The sequence below is a fragment of the Mus caroli genome, chromosome 10, assembly GCF_900094665.2.
Source record: "Mus caroli chromosome 10, CAROLI_EIJ_v1.1, whole genome shotgun sequence".
Classification (NCBI taxonomy): domain Eukaryota; kingdom Metazoa; phylum Chordata; class Mammalia; order Rodentia; family Muridae; genus Mus; species Mus caroli.
In genome coordinates this window covers 37,175,448-37,189,511 of record NC_034579.1, presented here as the reverse complement: position 1 = coordinate 37,189,511, position 14,064 = coordinate 37,175,448, and the positions used below count along the sequence as shown (strand labels likewise).

Here is a 14,064-nt window from a genome sequence, read left to right as displayed (position 1 = left end):
CCTGGTCTACAAAGTGAGTTCCAGGACAGCCAGGGCTACACAGAGAAACCCTGTCTCCAAAAACAAAACAAAACAAAGCAAAAAACCTAAATGCCTTGTGGGCATGGTGCCCTCCTTGTAACTCGAAGTTTGAAAGTAAAAGCAAGGGATTTTCCTATAGAGTTTAATATCTAATAAACAAATCCCAGCAATGGGTTCGCTCCCCACCTCGCTTTATGTTCCCAAATGAGTGACACACCCGCAGCCTTTGTAGTTGATGTGTCTTACACAGCTCAGTGGCAGGGCCACTGCCTAACTTCCACGTGGTTAACCCACCTCCCACCAGTAAGCCCAAGTTATTACTCAGTAAACTCCGTATTTTGTCTTGGCTGCCCTTTGTGACCTGCCTTGTCCCAGCAGGAGCTCAGAACTCAGGTTGGAGAGAACCACGCCACTGACTACTGAGAGCCCAGCTCTCCCTACCTCTTAATCTTAAAGGCTGTGTATTCCACCCGGGAGTCTCCAATTAATTTTTTAAAATGAGTTCTTGCCAAACGTTGGATGCCATCTGTTGAATTAAATATTTAGTAAATAAAGGAGATCCACGATGGCAGGAAAGGTGGAGGAGAGGAGAGACGCCATGCCTGAGAAGAGGGCAGGGCAGAGAGGTATGGCCCCCATGGGAACTAGCCGGGAGAGCCAGGCCAGCTGGTCAGCCCTCTGAGTCCCTAGCAGCCAAGCTAGAACACAGAATTAGTAAGTAGTAACTCGGGATTAACCACGTGGAGGTTAGGCAGTGGCCCAGCTATTGGGCTGTTTAAGGCATATCAAAATATAAAGGCCGTGTTTTATTCAGGAACTCAAACTATTGGAGTGAGGAGGGAACCTGCCGAAGGGTTTATTTATTAAATATTTAATTCACCATTTTCCCCATCAAGGTGGCTAAGGAAATTAGCCATCACAATGAGCTCTGGGTTTGATTGAAGGACCTTGCCTTCAACAAATAAAGCAGAAAGGCAACCTAGCACAATAACCATTACCAACCTTGGGCTTCTACATGTATGCACATACGTGTACACATACATCTACTCACAGACCTATGCCCACAGATATACAAACATAGATATACCACGACACAAAAAATGGAAAAGAAAAAATAATTTTATAATTATGATAATGAAAAACACTTATTTTGCCTTTGACTTTTTGGGTTTTGGTTTGGTTTGGTTTGGGTTTTTTTTTTTTTTTTTGGTTTTTTTCGAGACAGGGTTTCTCTGTGTAGCCCTGGCTGTCCTGGAACTCACTCTGTAGACCAAGCTGGTCTCGTACTCAGAAATCTGCCTGCCTCTGCCTCCCAAGTGCTGGGATTAAAGGCGTGAGCCACCACTGCCCTGCTTGCCTATTTTCTTAATCTGTTTTTAATGTCTCGTCTGAGTAATGGGATTTGAACTGAAAATCCAAATAGAAAACACTATAAGTAATTTACAAATAGAACAATGACTTCTATTAAATCTTTCATTAGTGTCATCTTTTATCTGATAAGAAGATAGTTTATCTTCATATTTATTGTACAAACTATAAGAATATAAAAGGAATATCAGAAAGAAAATGTAAGTTCTGAACGAGGAGAGAGCAATTAACATCAAAGTCACTTTGTAAAAGTAGTAATTCCAGTGCCAAGTTCATACGGGATGCAAATTCTGATGTTCCCTTTAAGGATAAAAGCATCCCTGACATCACTGGAGCTGGGGTCAGAGTTCAGGGGGACCCATATGTCTCTAATTCTCTGTCCCTGAGTCGCCAGCTGAATATTCAGCTCATATAGTGTAGTTCTTAGACCAGTGCCTCTAAGTGTTAGAGACAGCTAAGCCAACATGCTGGCATGTGCTTACGATTCCAACTTACAGGCCAGGAGTTCAAGGACAAGAGAGCATGTGCTGAGCCTTATGGCACCACGTAGTCAGAAGAGCATCTGGAGAGTGCCTGGTGTCCCCACGCTTCAGCCAGTCTCAGCATGCAGGAGGCCGAGGCAGGGAGAGCTAGGGTCAGGCCATCCTGGGCTAATAAGATTGTCTCAAAAATAAAAATAAAATAAAAAGTAAGAATATAAAAGCTAACTTTTAAAGCCAGCTGTAGTGATGCACAGCTAGAAATATACTTAGGAGGCTAAGACAAGAGGCTTCTGTGTTTAAGACCAGCCTGAACTGCATAGCAAGTTCCTGGCCAGCCTAGGAAACAGTAAGATGCCTATCTAGAAGTGGGTTGGGGGTGTGGTGAATTTGAACTTTTCTACTCTGTAAGTAGTTGGCACTCATAGAAAGCTTCTAGGAACAGAAAAGACAAGAAGGTGTGATTCTAATGGTAACTGAGAAATGTAGGAGAGTTACATAGATGTATCACGTGTAGATTTATGTACCCATCCCAACAATCAAGATACAGAACTGTTCACTTTCTCTGAGGCTCCTTCACACAGTTCCTTAATAGGCACGCACCCCTTCCCCAGGCCCCAGCCACTGTCAGTCTGCCCACCTTCTCTGTAGTCTAATCGGGCCTGTGGCCTGCTTCTGCGGTCTGAGCAGTGAGGAGGCTGAGGCAGTGGAAATCACTGGGATTTGAGACCAGCTGTGCTATGCAGTGAGACTGTATCCCACAGAGGGGTCGCCTTTTCCCTTGAGTTCTGTCTGAGTTGTTGTATGTATGTTTACTTTCCGTCTACACACACATCCATGTTAAGGATATATCATAGTTTAACTCGTCACCTGTTTAAGGATATTTGGGTTGTTGCCACTTTTCAGTTATTACAAATAAAGCTGTTGTGTGCACATGTTGGGGTGTGTGTGTGTGTGTGTGTACATTAGTTTTTATTTTTCTAGGATAATTCTTCAAGAGTGCAATTGTCAGGTCATAGGGTAAATACATGTTTACTTTATAAAATTGCCAATATTTTATGTCATCACTTTAAGAAAAAGTTTCCGTTATACTAGGCATGTGGTAATTTTCCTTTTGTATTATTAACTTTTTTATATGTTATACTGATTTGAGTTTCCCTACTAATAAGATTGTTGACCAGAGAATATCTTGTGTGTCTGCCATTCTTCTTCCCTGATTGAATGTTTGTTTAATCATGTCTGCTGTCTTCCATTCAAACTGCACTAATACTTGCTGTTCAGTTTTGAGTATAAATTTATTTATTTATTTTTTTTTTTTTTTTTTTGGTTTTTTTTGAGACAGGGTTTCTCTGTGTAGCCCTGGCTGTCCTGGCACTCACTTTGTAGACCAGGCTGGCCTCGAACTCAGAAATCCACCTGCCTCTGCCTCCCGAGTGCTGGGATTAAAGGCGTGCGCCACCACGCCCGGCTCTAAATTTATTTTAAAATAGCACTTTACTTCCTTTTCCTTGCCAATCTTTAGAAAATTAACTGCTTAAAACGAGAGCCGCCTCAGCAAAGGGACCACAAGTTTAGAAGGCCGACTTTTGAGAGCAAGAAGGTGAGGATCAAAATGAAGGTTGTTGTTGAGAAACTTTGTTTGCAGGTGCTGTTTATATACTGTCCTCGTTAGCTTTCTACTGTGTAACGGTCACCGTGGCCAGATCATCATGAGGAGGAAAGGGTTTGTCTCAGTCGACAGTCCTCCATGAAGGGAAGCTGGGTCAGGAACCTGGAGGCAGGAAAGGGAACAGAGACCATGGAAGAACAGTTCCTACTGGCTTGCTCTCCATGGCTTCCTCTCCATGGCTTCCTCTCCATGGCTTCCTCTCCATGGCTTGCTCAGTTCACCACCTTCCCTCTGTGAACTGGATCCTTCCACACCAATCATTAATCAAGAAAATGTTCCACAGACTTGTCTGTAGGCCACTGGGATAGGGGCATTTTCTCAGTTGGGGTTCCCTCTTCCCAGCCTGAGCTTATGTCAAGTTGACAAAAATCTAAGCAGCACACACACTATCAAATACTGTTTTGGTCACAACTATTTCTTCTCCCTTCAAGTTGGTCAGTCCAGGCTGTTTTGCTTATACATGCTTGTAAAACCTTCTGCAGCAGAAGATGGCCTAGTCGGCCATCACTGGGAAGAGAGGCCCCTTGGTATTGCAGACTTTATATGCCCCAGTACAGGGGAATGCCAGGACCAAGAAGCAGGAGTGGGTGGGTAGGGATGCAGGGTGGAGAGAGGGTATAGGGAACTTTCGGGATAGCATTTGAAATGTATATAAAGAAAATATCTAATAAAAAAATAAAGAAAGAAAGAAACCTCCTGCAGCTAGTGTATCCCTGTGGCTATGTGACCTTCAGAAACCTGTCCTAGTCACTGAAGCACAGTATCCCTCTAAGCCTTTCAGAACAACTTCCCAGGCTAGAGCTAACCCTCAGAGCTCAGGAGAGCCCGTTTCCATTTGTGACAGTTTGTCTGAACTCTTGATGACAATGGAAGAGGAGCTGGACCAAATGAATATGTGAGTGTTCATTCTTTATTAAAACAAAACTGTGTGTGCACGTGGGTATGTGCTCATGGTGCCGGTGCTCCCAGCGCAGCAGAGCGGCTGGGCTCCCTGAGGCTGGGGTGACAGAGGTTTGTAGGTGACTCTGCTCCTCTGCAAGAGCAGGGCACCTTCTCAACTCTTCAGCAGCCTTTGTGGCTCCCACCTATAAATCTGTTTGGCTATTTAGACTTACTTTGTATTTTTCCATAAACTTATTATTACTATTTCTCATTGTATTTATTATAGTATTTAGCTGTTTTAACTGTGTCTAAGAACTAATTTTTGATAGTCCAGAGATCTAGACTGATAGGCAAATATTATGAATCAAGTGGATATACCAAGTCTGAAGACTTTAGATTAGAACGGAGATGAACTTTTAGAAGGAAACTACAGTTTTTATTTACAGTCTTTTAGTTACATGGGTGGTTTCATTAGGCGGGTTAGAATATCATTCCTTACTTTAGGTTTGTCCTGATGTGTATTACAAGTCCCTCAGGAAGGACTATCTGCATGGGAGTCACTGTATTGAGCCCGATGCCTAACAACATTCCAACAAACGTAGCAGAGCTTCGTGCCTTAGGTGGCAGGCTCACTGAACTCGTAAAGTGTTGCTGCACACATAAGTGATCTCTCAACAGCATTTCCAATCCCAGACTTGGAACTGAAGAGAGCCATGTGTTGCCTCTAGCTAAGCACTATAGAGCTGTTCACTCTGTTTAGCTGAGAACACCAAGAATTTACATTGTTTTTAGGTTATTGAGCAGCTAGACACTATGATAGTTCTAAATGTATCGAATCTCAAAGGATAAAAGCTTGGCTACATTTATCATATCATGATTGACTTATATATCCTAATGTTAGACAACTATTTTTGAAGATTAATATTTTGCTCCTAACTAAAACTCATAATCGAACAAGACAGTTAGTTGTGACAAAGAGATAACAGTATTTCTATAACAGTGCTTGGTGTTTGCTCTGTTTTTAATCATGCAAAGTATAATCTATGTGTCCTGCCAGACACTACTGCTTCTGTGGTTTTTATTTATGATTTTATTATTTATTTATATTACTAAGTATTGCGCTGAGGACCTGCCATGCACAGATGCCCTCTCTGAGTGAGTTACACCCCGGCCTTGTTGCTTGCTCTTCTCTGTAGGGAGCACAGAGAGCTCCTGAGACAGATGATACAGCCTGGGAACCACTCGGTCTCTGAGGACATAGAGCAGGAGCTGGAGCAGTTAGCCAAGAAGATGGAAAGCAAAGGTGACCAGATCTCCAAGCTCAAGAAGCATCAAGACAGTGTAAGAAGGACACTGCCCGTTACCAAACAAACCAACAATCACCAGACACATCCAGTGTCACTTATCTGTATGGCCTTCCAACTGGAAGTATGGAGACATGGTGTACTAAAAGATACACAGCAATCACTTGAATGTCTTACAGAGAGCCACCACTGTGTGTAATGACAGCCCTTCTACAGAGGTTTACAAGAGATGAGAGAGAGCAAAAGAGTTCTGTGGAATCAGGCCATGGGGAAACTGTAGCGTAGGCTATTGCTTCAGCACCCTTCCAGTTACCTTTCCAGCATTCTCTGCTCTGGTCCCCCACCCCACCCCTCCTCACCCCACCCCTAATGATGTCCTTTGTGCCACATAGAAACCTGGTACATAATCCTGAAACCATTCCCTCCTGCCTCCTGAAACAAGCTGGGCTGTGTTGTGTTCCCTGGGGTCCTGTACCTCGCCACCTATGCTCAGTAGAACTCAGGCTGGAGGAGGATGCCATACTTGTCTGTTAGTAACAAAGAACAGCATGGCTTTAATGTGCTAACAGAAGAATCCTGAGCATAATAGTTCTCTCTGAGACAACTCCATCCATAGTCGCTGAAGCAGAATGGGGGCTTTCTAGGAAACCTCACATCACATCACGTACTTCTTACAGCCCTCTGCCTAGGGAGTTCAGCATTCCAATAAGCTGCAGGAGTGTCAACCTTCCACATGCATACTTTTATAAGATGGTGATTTGTAAAAACCAGTAATATCCAAAGGATATTACTGTATTTATCATGCTATGATCAGAATAGAAAAATATTTTCATTTTACTAACTTTTAAAATTATAGCAAGTAAAAAAAATATATGATTGTGTTTTGGTAAAGATTGAACAAGTTTTGCCCTCGGAACCACATAGAAGAAACTTAAAATAGAAGAATAATCATATTTTTAGACTTATCCAACACATACATTTTATAATTTGAAAGTTATGAATTTCTGTTACTGTTGCAGAAGCTGGGTGATGGTGGTGCACACCTTTAATCTGAGCACTCAGGAGACAGGCGGGCAGATTATCTGTGAGTTCAAGGTCAGCCAAGTCTACAGAGCAAGTTCCAGGACAGCCAGGGCTACACAGAGAAACCCTGTCTCAAAAAACAAAAACAAACAACAAAAATAAATACCCCTTTATTGTGATAAACAATTTAATCTTTAAAAAGTACCTTCTAGGCAAATAAATGCTTGTACCTAGCACCAATTCTTTCCTTTGGTATTAATATCACCTAAAAAAAAAAAAAATCTCCTTTCCTGGTGCTCTGGTCTCCACCAGAAACTTTTGTTCAACCTCTGCTGCACACGCATCCTCCCTCTATGACTTCTGACATGCACACATTCTTGTCTTCAGAGTTATCCCAGTGTGTGTGTGTCGTGTGTGTGTGTGTGTGTGTGTATGCTGTGTGTGTGCCGTTAGTGTGCTGTGTGTGTGCTTCCTCTCTAACTGGAGGAATTGGCTTGCGGAAGGCAAGGCTACCTGACCAGCAGTATCAGCCAGTGACTCGCTGAATTGAACCTTTGAATTAATTGTAATCTTTAAGCCACCAATCTTGTCCTCTATTTTAGGGTATCCTTACATTAATTTTTACCTAAAATGTTAGATTTCTTTTCTCTTCAGGTCCGTAAACTGCAGGAAAAAATTGAGAACTCAAGGATAAATGAATCTTCAGGTGTCCATGGCAACCCTAAAGGATCTAAGAACTTAAAAACCAGCCCCCGGAAATGTGTGAGTGAAACCAGCTCTTTTCAGAGAGACAGACGCTTTCAACCAGTGCAGGTCCACAGCCTGCAGACGAAGCTGAGGCGCGATGACATCAAGTGGGAGCAGTGACCAAGGCAAACTGTCTGTCACCTAAATGAACCTCACCAGTGAGACTGCAGGCCGTCTCCGTGGTTTTTATTTCATATGTTCTTGGGAACCCTTGAATTATGTTTCTGACTGCTATAAAATGTGAAGTCGTACATTTTCAGAATAATGGCTAATGACCTACCAGGGTTCCTGGCATCTAAATGACTGCTTTTCATTGTTGTTAACCAAAGGCCCTGACCTCATGAAGCTCTTTAGAAGCATCCGTTTTGCAGCTCCCATAAGGTAAATCCAAGAAGCTGTACTGAATGGATGGATGCTCACTGAAATCCAGGGAGTCTGACCTGTGGGTACTATTCCACAGTTTGATTTTTGCAGGCTGTCTGTCACCTGTAGATCCACACGGAATGAGCAGAATCCCAGACGTTTGTTTGGCGTCCCTGGAACTGCCACCTTCCCTTGTCTCATCGGTGCTCATGCTTGCTCTGTTTGGAAAGGGAGGGCACAGTAATTGTGCAGTTCTGTGAAAATGACCTTAACTCAGCTCTGCTATGACAGCCACTAAATGAGATGCATAAGGGATTAACCTTTGAAGACAGTTCTAATTCATCTTCCTTCCTCTGCTACACCCGGTCTCCTCTTAAACTCCAACAATTGATTTTATCTTACGCTTTTACAACGTTTCCTATTTTTCACTCATGTTATATGTGATTTACATCCATATATGACAATGTAATAGATGTCTAGGACCCAAAAAGGTAATAGGATTCTATAAGAAGAAGTTAGGCATTTCACTAACTTTATCCACAGGAGAAAACGAATTAGGTAAATGTGCTATCTCCTTTTATACTCTAAAATTCGTGATGTCACAATGGATTGCTCTGTTGTATACACATGTTACATAATAAATTTATACTTTTTGCCTTTCTAAAAGCCTGTGGAAATCTTCTGGTACAACTAGAAAATTGATGCCATCTACTGAAATAGAAACTAGAGCTGGGGTGGTGGTGCACGCCTTTAATCCCAGCATTTGTGAGGCAGAGGCAGGCGAATATCTGAATTTGAGGCCAGCCTGGTCTACAGAGTAAGTTCCAGGACAGCCAGGGCTACACAGAGAAACCCTGTCTTGAAAAAAAACAAAAACAAAAAAGAAAGAAAGAAAAGGAAAAAAAGAAATAGAAATTAGATAAAAAGCTGCTATAAAGGGAAAAGCTTGAAATTAGGTAGGTACAAGTAGTGGGCCAATTCCAAGGGGTCAGTTGGAGTTGTGTACTTACCTAAATTTCACAGTGGTGGGAAGTATGCAGGCTAAGTATGTAAACACTGTAGATCAGGAGTCCAAAGAGCAGTTTCAAAAACAAGACAAAACCAAAAAGGCAATTCTTTTCATTTTCTGAGAGCGTAGGCCAGGCTGGCCCCGAACTTACTATGCAACAATTGATCTTGAAGTGAACTTGTCCTGTCCACACTTCCCACATGCTATAGTCATAGGTATGTACAGCCATGCCTGGCTATAAAAAGGACTTTTTTTTTTTTTACATATACATTTGAGACAGGGTCTCAGTAGGTAGCCCTGGCTGGCCTGGACCACATGGAGATCTACCTGCGGAGAGCAGGGATTAGGTTTGGGTCACCATGCCCTGCCTAGGAAAAGCAATTTTAAAGGACAATCTATTTTCCTAGGAAGTATCAAAAGGTGTGCAACATAAAGAAAAGGTATGCGCAAGTGTGGACCTTCTGGGAAAACAAACAAGTGTGACTCATCTTCAAGGGTTGAGAATCACTGCAAAATGCTTTTGTTTCTGTGCAGGGTGGAAAAGGTAAAAGATGAGTTCACATGGGCTAAAGCCAAAACTAGAAATCTCGGTAACTGAGCTGGAGTGTTCTAATTTGCTTACTTTCTTCTCTGTGGAAATTACTTTTGCTTGTTTTGGATCCTAGGTTCCTAAAGGGAGAAAGACTATGGTGGAACCCTGTGGTGCAGAAACATGATCACATACAAGTTACTGCTGGAGTCTGTTTTGGTTTTTAGGGTGACATTTAGTTACTAGGAGCCTGTGAAGAATGGTTTTGTCACTCCACAGTAACTAACGCAAACAAATCTGCCTCCACAGTTACCTGCTTGCCAAAGTCACTGACTCTGGGTGGGCGGAGCCAAAGCTGTCTGTCCTGGGGCGGGGTGGGGGGGCGGGGGAAGGTTCTGTGGGCAGCATCGGAGTTGCTGGGCAACTTCCTTGCTGGAACAGGAAGATTTCATTAATCTTTTCACTTCACTGAAAAAGAATTGTTTGGGTTCTCTTTAATTAGAAATTAGAAAGAGAGAGGGAGGGACAGAGGAGGGGGCAGGGGAATCGGACCATTCTTGACAAGGCAAGCCTCAACTTCCATGAAACTGTGAAGCCAGAGCAGTCCTGTGTTTGGAGCAGCAGGTATTGTGAGTCTTCTAATACTGGGGGGAGTTGGGCTCTAGAATTAACTGTACTGGAGCAGGTCACTGGCAGGGTGGTCATTTCTGCTTTGTTAGAGCTGGAGGGAAATCAGCTTTGGGTGATGTAAGGTTGAAGTGAGAGACACGCTACAGTAGACTATTCAGGATGGTGGCTTGAAAAACCCTGTGGGGTACCAGGGTAGGGACGGAACACGGACCTCACGCGTGGTTTGCAAGTGTTCTGCCACTGGCCATAGCCCCAGCTGTGAAAATTACCTTAAAGATGTGTAAAGCTTTTAAAAGTATAGGCTTTTAACTATAACACAGGCTTTTGTTTTATTTTGCGTTGGTGTCTTAATGTGAAGTCCAAGCTGGCCTTGAATTCACGATCCTCCTGCCTCACCAAGTTTGTGCCACCATAGCCAGTTGATAAAGTAGTATTTTTAAGCCATAGCAAACTATCTAAAGATTAAATACAAGTTTGATTTTTCACAATGATTTATTATTTGTAGTTATGTGGATGTCGTGTGTGGGTGAGTGCCCACGGAGGTCAGCGTATCAGATCTGGAGCTGAGGCAGTTCATGTGAGTGTCCGGGAAAGCTGCCCACGCTCCTTACCCACTGAGCCATCTCACCAAAGACGCATGGGCGGGCAGATGCACGGCTGGAGTTACTGATGTGCCATGAAGAACGCCTGTAGTGACTTCCTGAAGCGCTAGTGAGCGCTAACTGAAGCTAAGTCACTGAGCATTTCATAGATGTGACATGTGGGTTAATGCCAGCTGGACCCTAGACCTCTCCAAAAGAGCATCCAAGATGAAAGCTCTTCTTGGGCACCGCTGCATCTTTCTGTTAAAATGAGCTGAGGATGAATAAGTAACAATCACTCGCCCGAAAATGACTTACCGTGTAAATCAGTTAGACCGACCAGAGCCCCCGAGGGTTGCTTGGACCCTGCCTGCTTGTCTCCAGGGAGCATCCCTCTTCCAGTGTCCTATCATACTTGATCAAGTGAGGAGAATTAGATGTAATCATTTCAGAGTAGTGGTTACGATGCCTCTGACCTCCAGACACCCAACCTAGTGCCCTTTCAACTTACGACCCAGACTGTTGAACTGGTCACGGACGGTCCTACATTGTCCCAGAGCTGCCGCCTCAGAGCGTAAAAAAATAGAACAGCTTTCTTCTCTGCTGTTTTCTGCTAAAGTGGTTAAGTAGGTATTTACAAACCTCTCGGCATAGATAGTGATCATCACCATGTGGGCGTGCTAACTAAGCACTCGAATTGCCTGTGACATTTAGTGTTCCTTGTATCAAACAGGAATTCAGTGAGTCTGTGTAAATAAGGAGACGACACCCAATAACCCTGTGATGGAAAGGGAGATCTAACTCTGTGGAAAGAAACTTTAGGCCACACGAACATTGTTTCTCTAGGCTGTCCCCAAACTGGGTGTCCTCCTGCCTCCACTTCTGTAGTACTGGTACTGCAGGTGTGCACCACCACAGTGGGTTGAGGGGGAAATCTTGACCATTCTCTTCCAAGGCGTCTGTGGATTTGGCTTGTTGAGCTTTCCTTTGGTCTTCTGGCCTGTTTACTCTGCTGCCTCCCAGATCTAGTCTAGCTGTCTCTGCTAGGTGTTTTCTGTACCCAGCACACTTTTGTGTGGGGTTCGTTTGTTTGTTGAAACATCTCCTGGAGCGCAGGCTAGCCTTGAGTTCACTGGTTATTTTTGTCTTCGCATAGGCTGAGAGCTCTGAGCACAAGCTTCTCTTTCTGCCCATCCTGTGGCATCCGGCACAGTGGATCTGCTCATCCCAAAAGTGGCTTCTCTCTGGGTGTCTGCTTGGTGATTGCATTTTGAAGATTACAGGAGGCTATTGCTTTGAGCACAAGGTCCAACATCCAGGCTAAGCCCATTGGAGTTACTCATGCTAAAGCCAACAAAGCAAGACTAAGTTATTTGGCTTTTCAGAAACAAGAGGTGACAAAATTAATAATTGCTCCAAATAGGCCTTCCTTTTTTGTTGTTGTTTGGTTAGGGTTTGTTGTTGTTTGGTTGGTTGTTTGGTTTGGTTTGGTTTTTTGAGACAGGGTTTCTTTGTGTATCCCTGGCTGTCCTGGAACTTGTTCTGTAGACCAGGCTAGCCTTGAGTTCACAGAGATCTACCTGCCTCTGCCTCCTGAGTGCTGGGATTAAAGACATGTGCCACCACTTCCAGGTTTGAATAGGCCAGTTTTAATGCTCATAATAGTGAGGTTTCCTCTGCTTTAATCTTCACAAAAGCAAACTATCTGAAATAACCTAATGTATTTTTGTCTCCTTGACTCCATCTCACATAGGAAGTAGGGTTTTTTTTGTTGTTGTTACTTTCTTTTTTGTTTATGTGTCTGAGTGTTTTGCCTTTTCGTGTGCCTGTGTACTCTTTAAGTGCAGTGCCTGTAGGGCCCCAAAGAGGATATTAGATCCTCTAAAAATGGAGTTAAACAGGCATGAGCGGACATTCAGGTGCTGAGAATTGAACTGGGGTCCCCTGGGAAAAGAGCCAGTGCTCTTAAACACTGAGCCATCTCTCCAGCCCCAGCTTTGTGTTGTGTGTTCATGGTTCTGGGAACTGAACTTGAGGCCTCACACATACCAGGCACGCATTCTACTGTGAAAATACACCCTACCTACCTACCTACCTACCTACTTACCACAAGGAACCTAGCTCTGAAATAACAAACACACTTTTCCTTCTTTGTACATTCTGCGGCCCTTCTCTGACTATACAGCTGTGCAGCTCATGGAGCACCTATTGTATGTGCTGTTTCGTGACTCCAGACTCAACAGAGCCAACTAAGATCCAACTAAATGGGCTACAGTTTGTGAACACTCGATAACCTCATTAATGATCTTATCTGAGCCCTGGGCAGGCCACTGTGGTTTCAGGCACCGAGTCAGCTTTGAGTTGTATTTTAGATAGACACTGGGAAGGAAGGACCCAGCGTTGTTTGCTTGGGACAGAGCTGGGACAGCTTCCACAGCCCATGGGCCTCAGAAGGAGGCTTCCTTTGGTGTAATGATGCCACTATGAGGACGAGAATCAGGAGCCAAGCGAGTTTTAACTTCTATTGCTATATCCGACTTGTTCAGTTAGGAGAATCTATTCTGTAATAAACACCTCTTTAGAGGCTATGAAGATGGCAATTCTGATAGCTGGGGTAAAGGAAGGGAACAGTAGATGACACAGGTGGCTGTGGCCACTCTAGACACTCAGCAAGTCCACCCGCTCGGTGTCATAGGTGCTGGGGCTTTGCCTGCTGTGACTCCCCATTCTCAATCTTGGTCTGTGTAGTTCTCGCCTGCCCCTTTCCTGAACCAGTATCCATCCTCCCTCGTGCCATGCTTGTTAATTGGTGGCACTTTGAAATTGTAGTATGTCCACGGCCAGTCCTTTCGCAGTCTCAAATTCAAAGACATGACAAGAAAATAAAGGCATGAGACATTAAAGAGAGTGTGTTGGGGACAAACAATGACTTAGATAAAAACTGAAAAAAATAGGCTAGGCATGGTAGCACGTTTAAGCCTAGCACTTGGGAGGCAGAGACAGGGGGATCTCTGTGAGTTCCAGGGCAGCCAGGGCTGCACAGAGAAACCTGTCTTATAATAATAATAATATAAAAATGCATATTCCAGAGGCCACTCAGACATGGGGAAGGGGGAAAGGGTTTAATGTTTTTGAAACTTTGTAAATAGTGGGGTATAGTTTTCATTTTAATTTTCTTACAGTGCTGCAGGCCAATATATCCCTGAACTGTATAAATGTAGCCCAGAATATTTGGAGAAGTAAAAGTTGGCTTTCCATAGGCATTCAGTGAGAATGCATTTGAAAGCCACTAAATGCTTCCAGATTCCTTCTATGCCTGGAACAATCTATTGGTTAGCACACACGTGCCATTGTGAATCCATTTGGTGTGTTTTGCAGATGGACGCCCATTTTAACCAATACCCTGGGATTTATTGGTTTTCATAATGTCACTTTGAAACACTGACTGACCTATACCAG

At 43.5% G+C, this 14,064-nt stretch overlaps 2 protein-coding genes across 9 annotated transcripts in view; both read left to right on the top strand.

Moving 5' to 3' along the window:
- Cep57l1 (centrosomal protein 57 like 1) overlaps nt 1–8,446 on the top strand; it is a 68,412-nt gene extending 59,966 nt beyond the window's left edge. For all 8 annotated transcript variants that reach the window (XM_021174106.2, XM_029482850.1, XM_021174105.2 and 5 more), the window contains 4 exons: nt 3,391–3,468; nt 4,311–4,432; nt 5,616–5,760; nt 7,401–8,446. In XM_021174106.2, the coding sequence (XP_021029765.1) occupies nt 3,391–3,468; nt 4,311–4,432; nt 5,616–5,760; nt 7,401–7,613 (558 nt within the window). In that variant the 3' untranslated portion in view covers nt 7,614–8,446. The remainder of the gene's footprint in view (nt 1–3,390; nt 3,469–4,310; nt 4,433–5,615; nt 5,761–7,400) is intronic.
- Nucleotides 8,447–9,964: 1,518 nt separating this feature from the next.
- The window catches only part of LOC110303781, a 178,813-nt gene continuing 174,713 nt past the window's right edge, over nt 9,965–14,064 (top strand). Inside the window, exon 1 of the mRNA XM_021174996.2 lies at nt 9,965–10,018. The gene's annotated coding sequence lies outside the window, so the exon portion shown is untranslated. The remainder of the gene's footprint in view (nt 10,019–14,064) is intronic.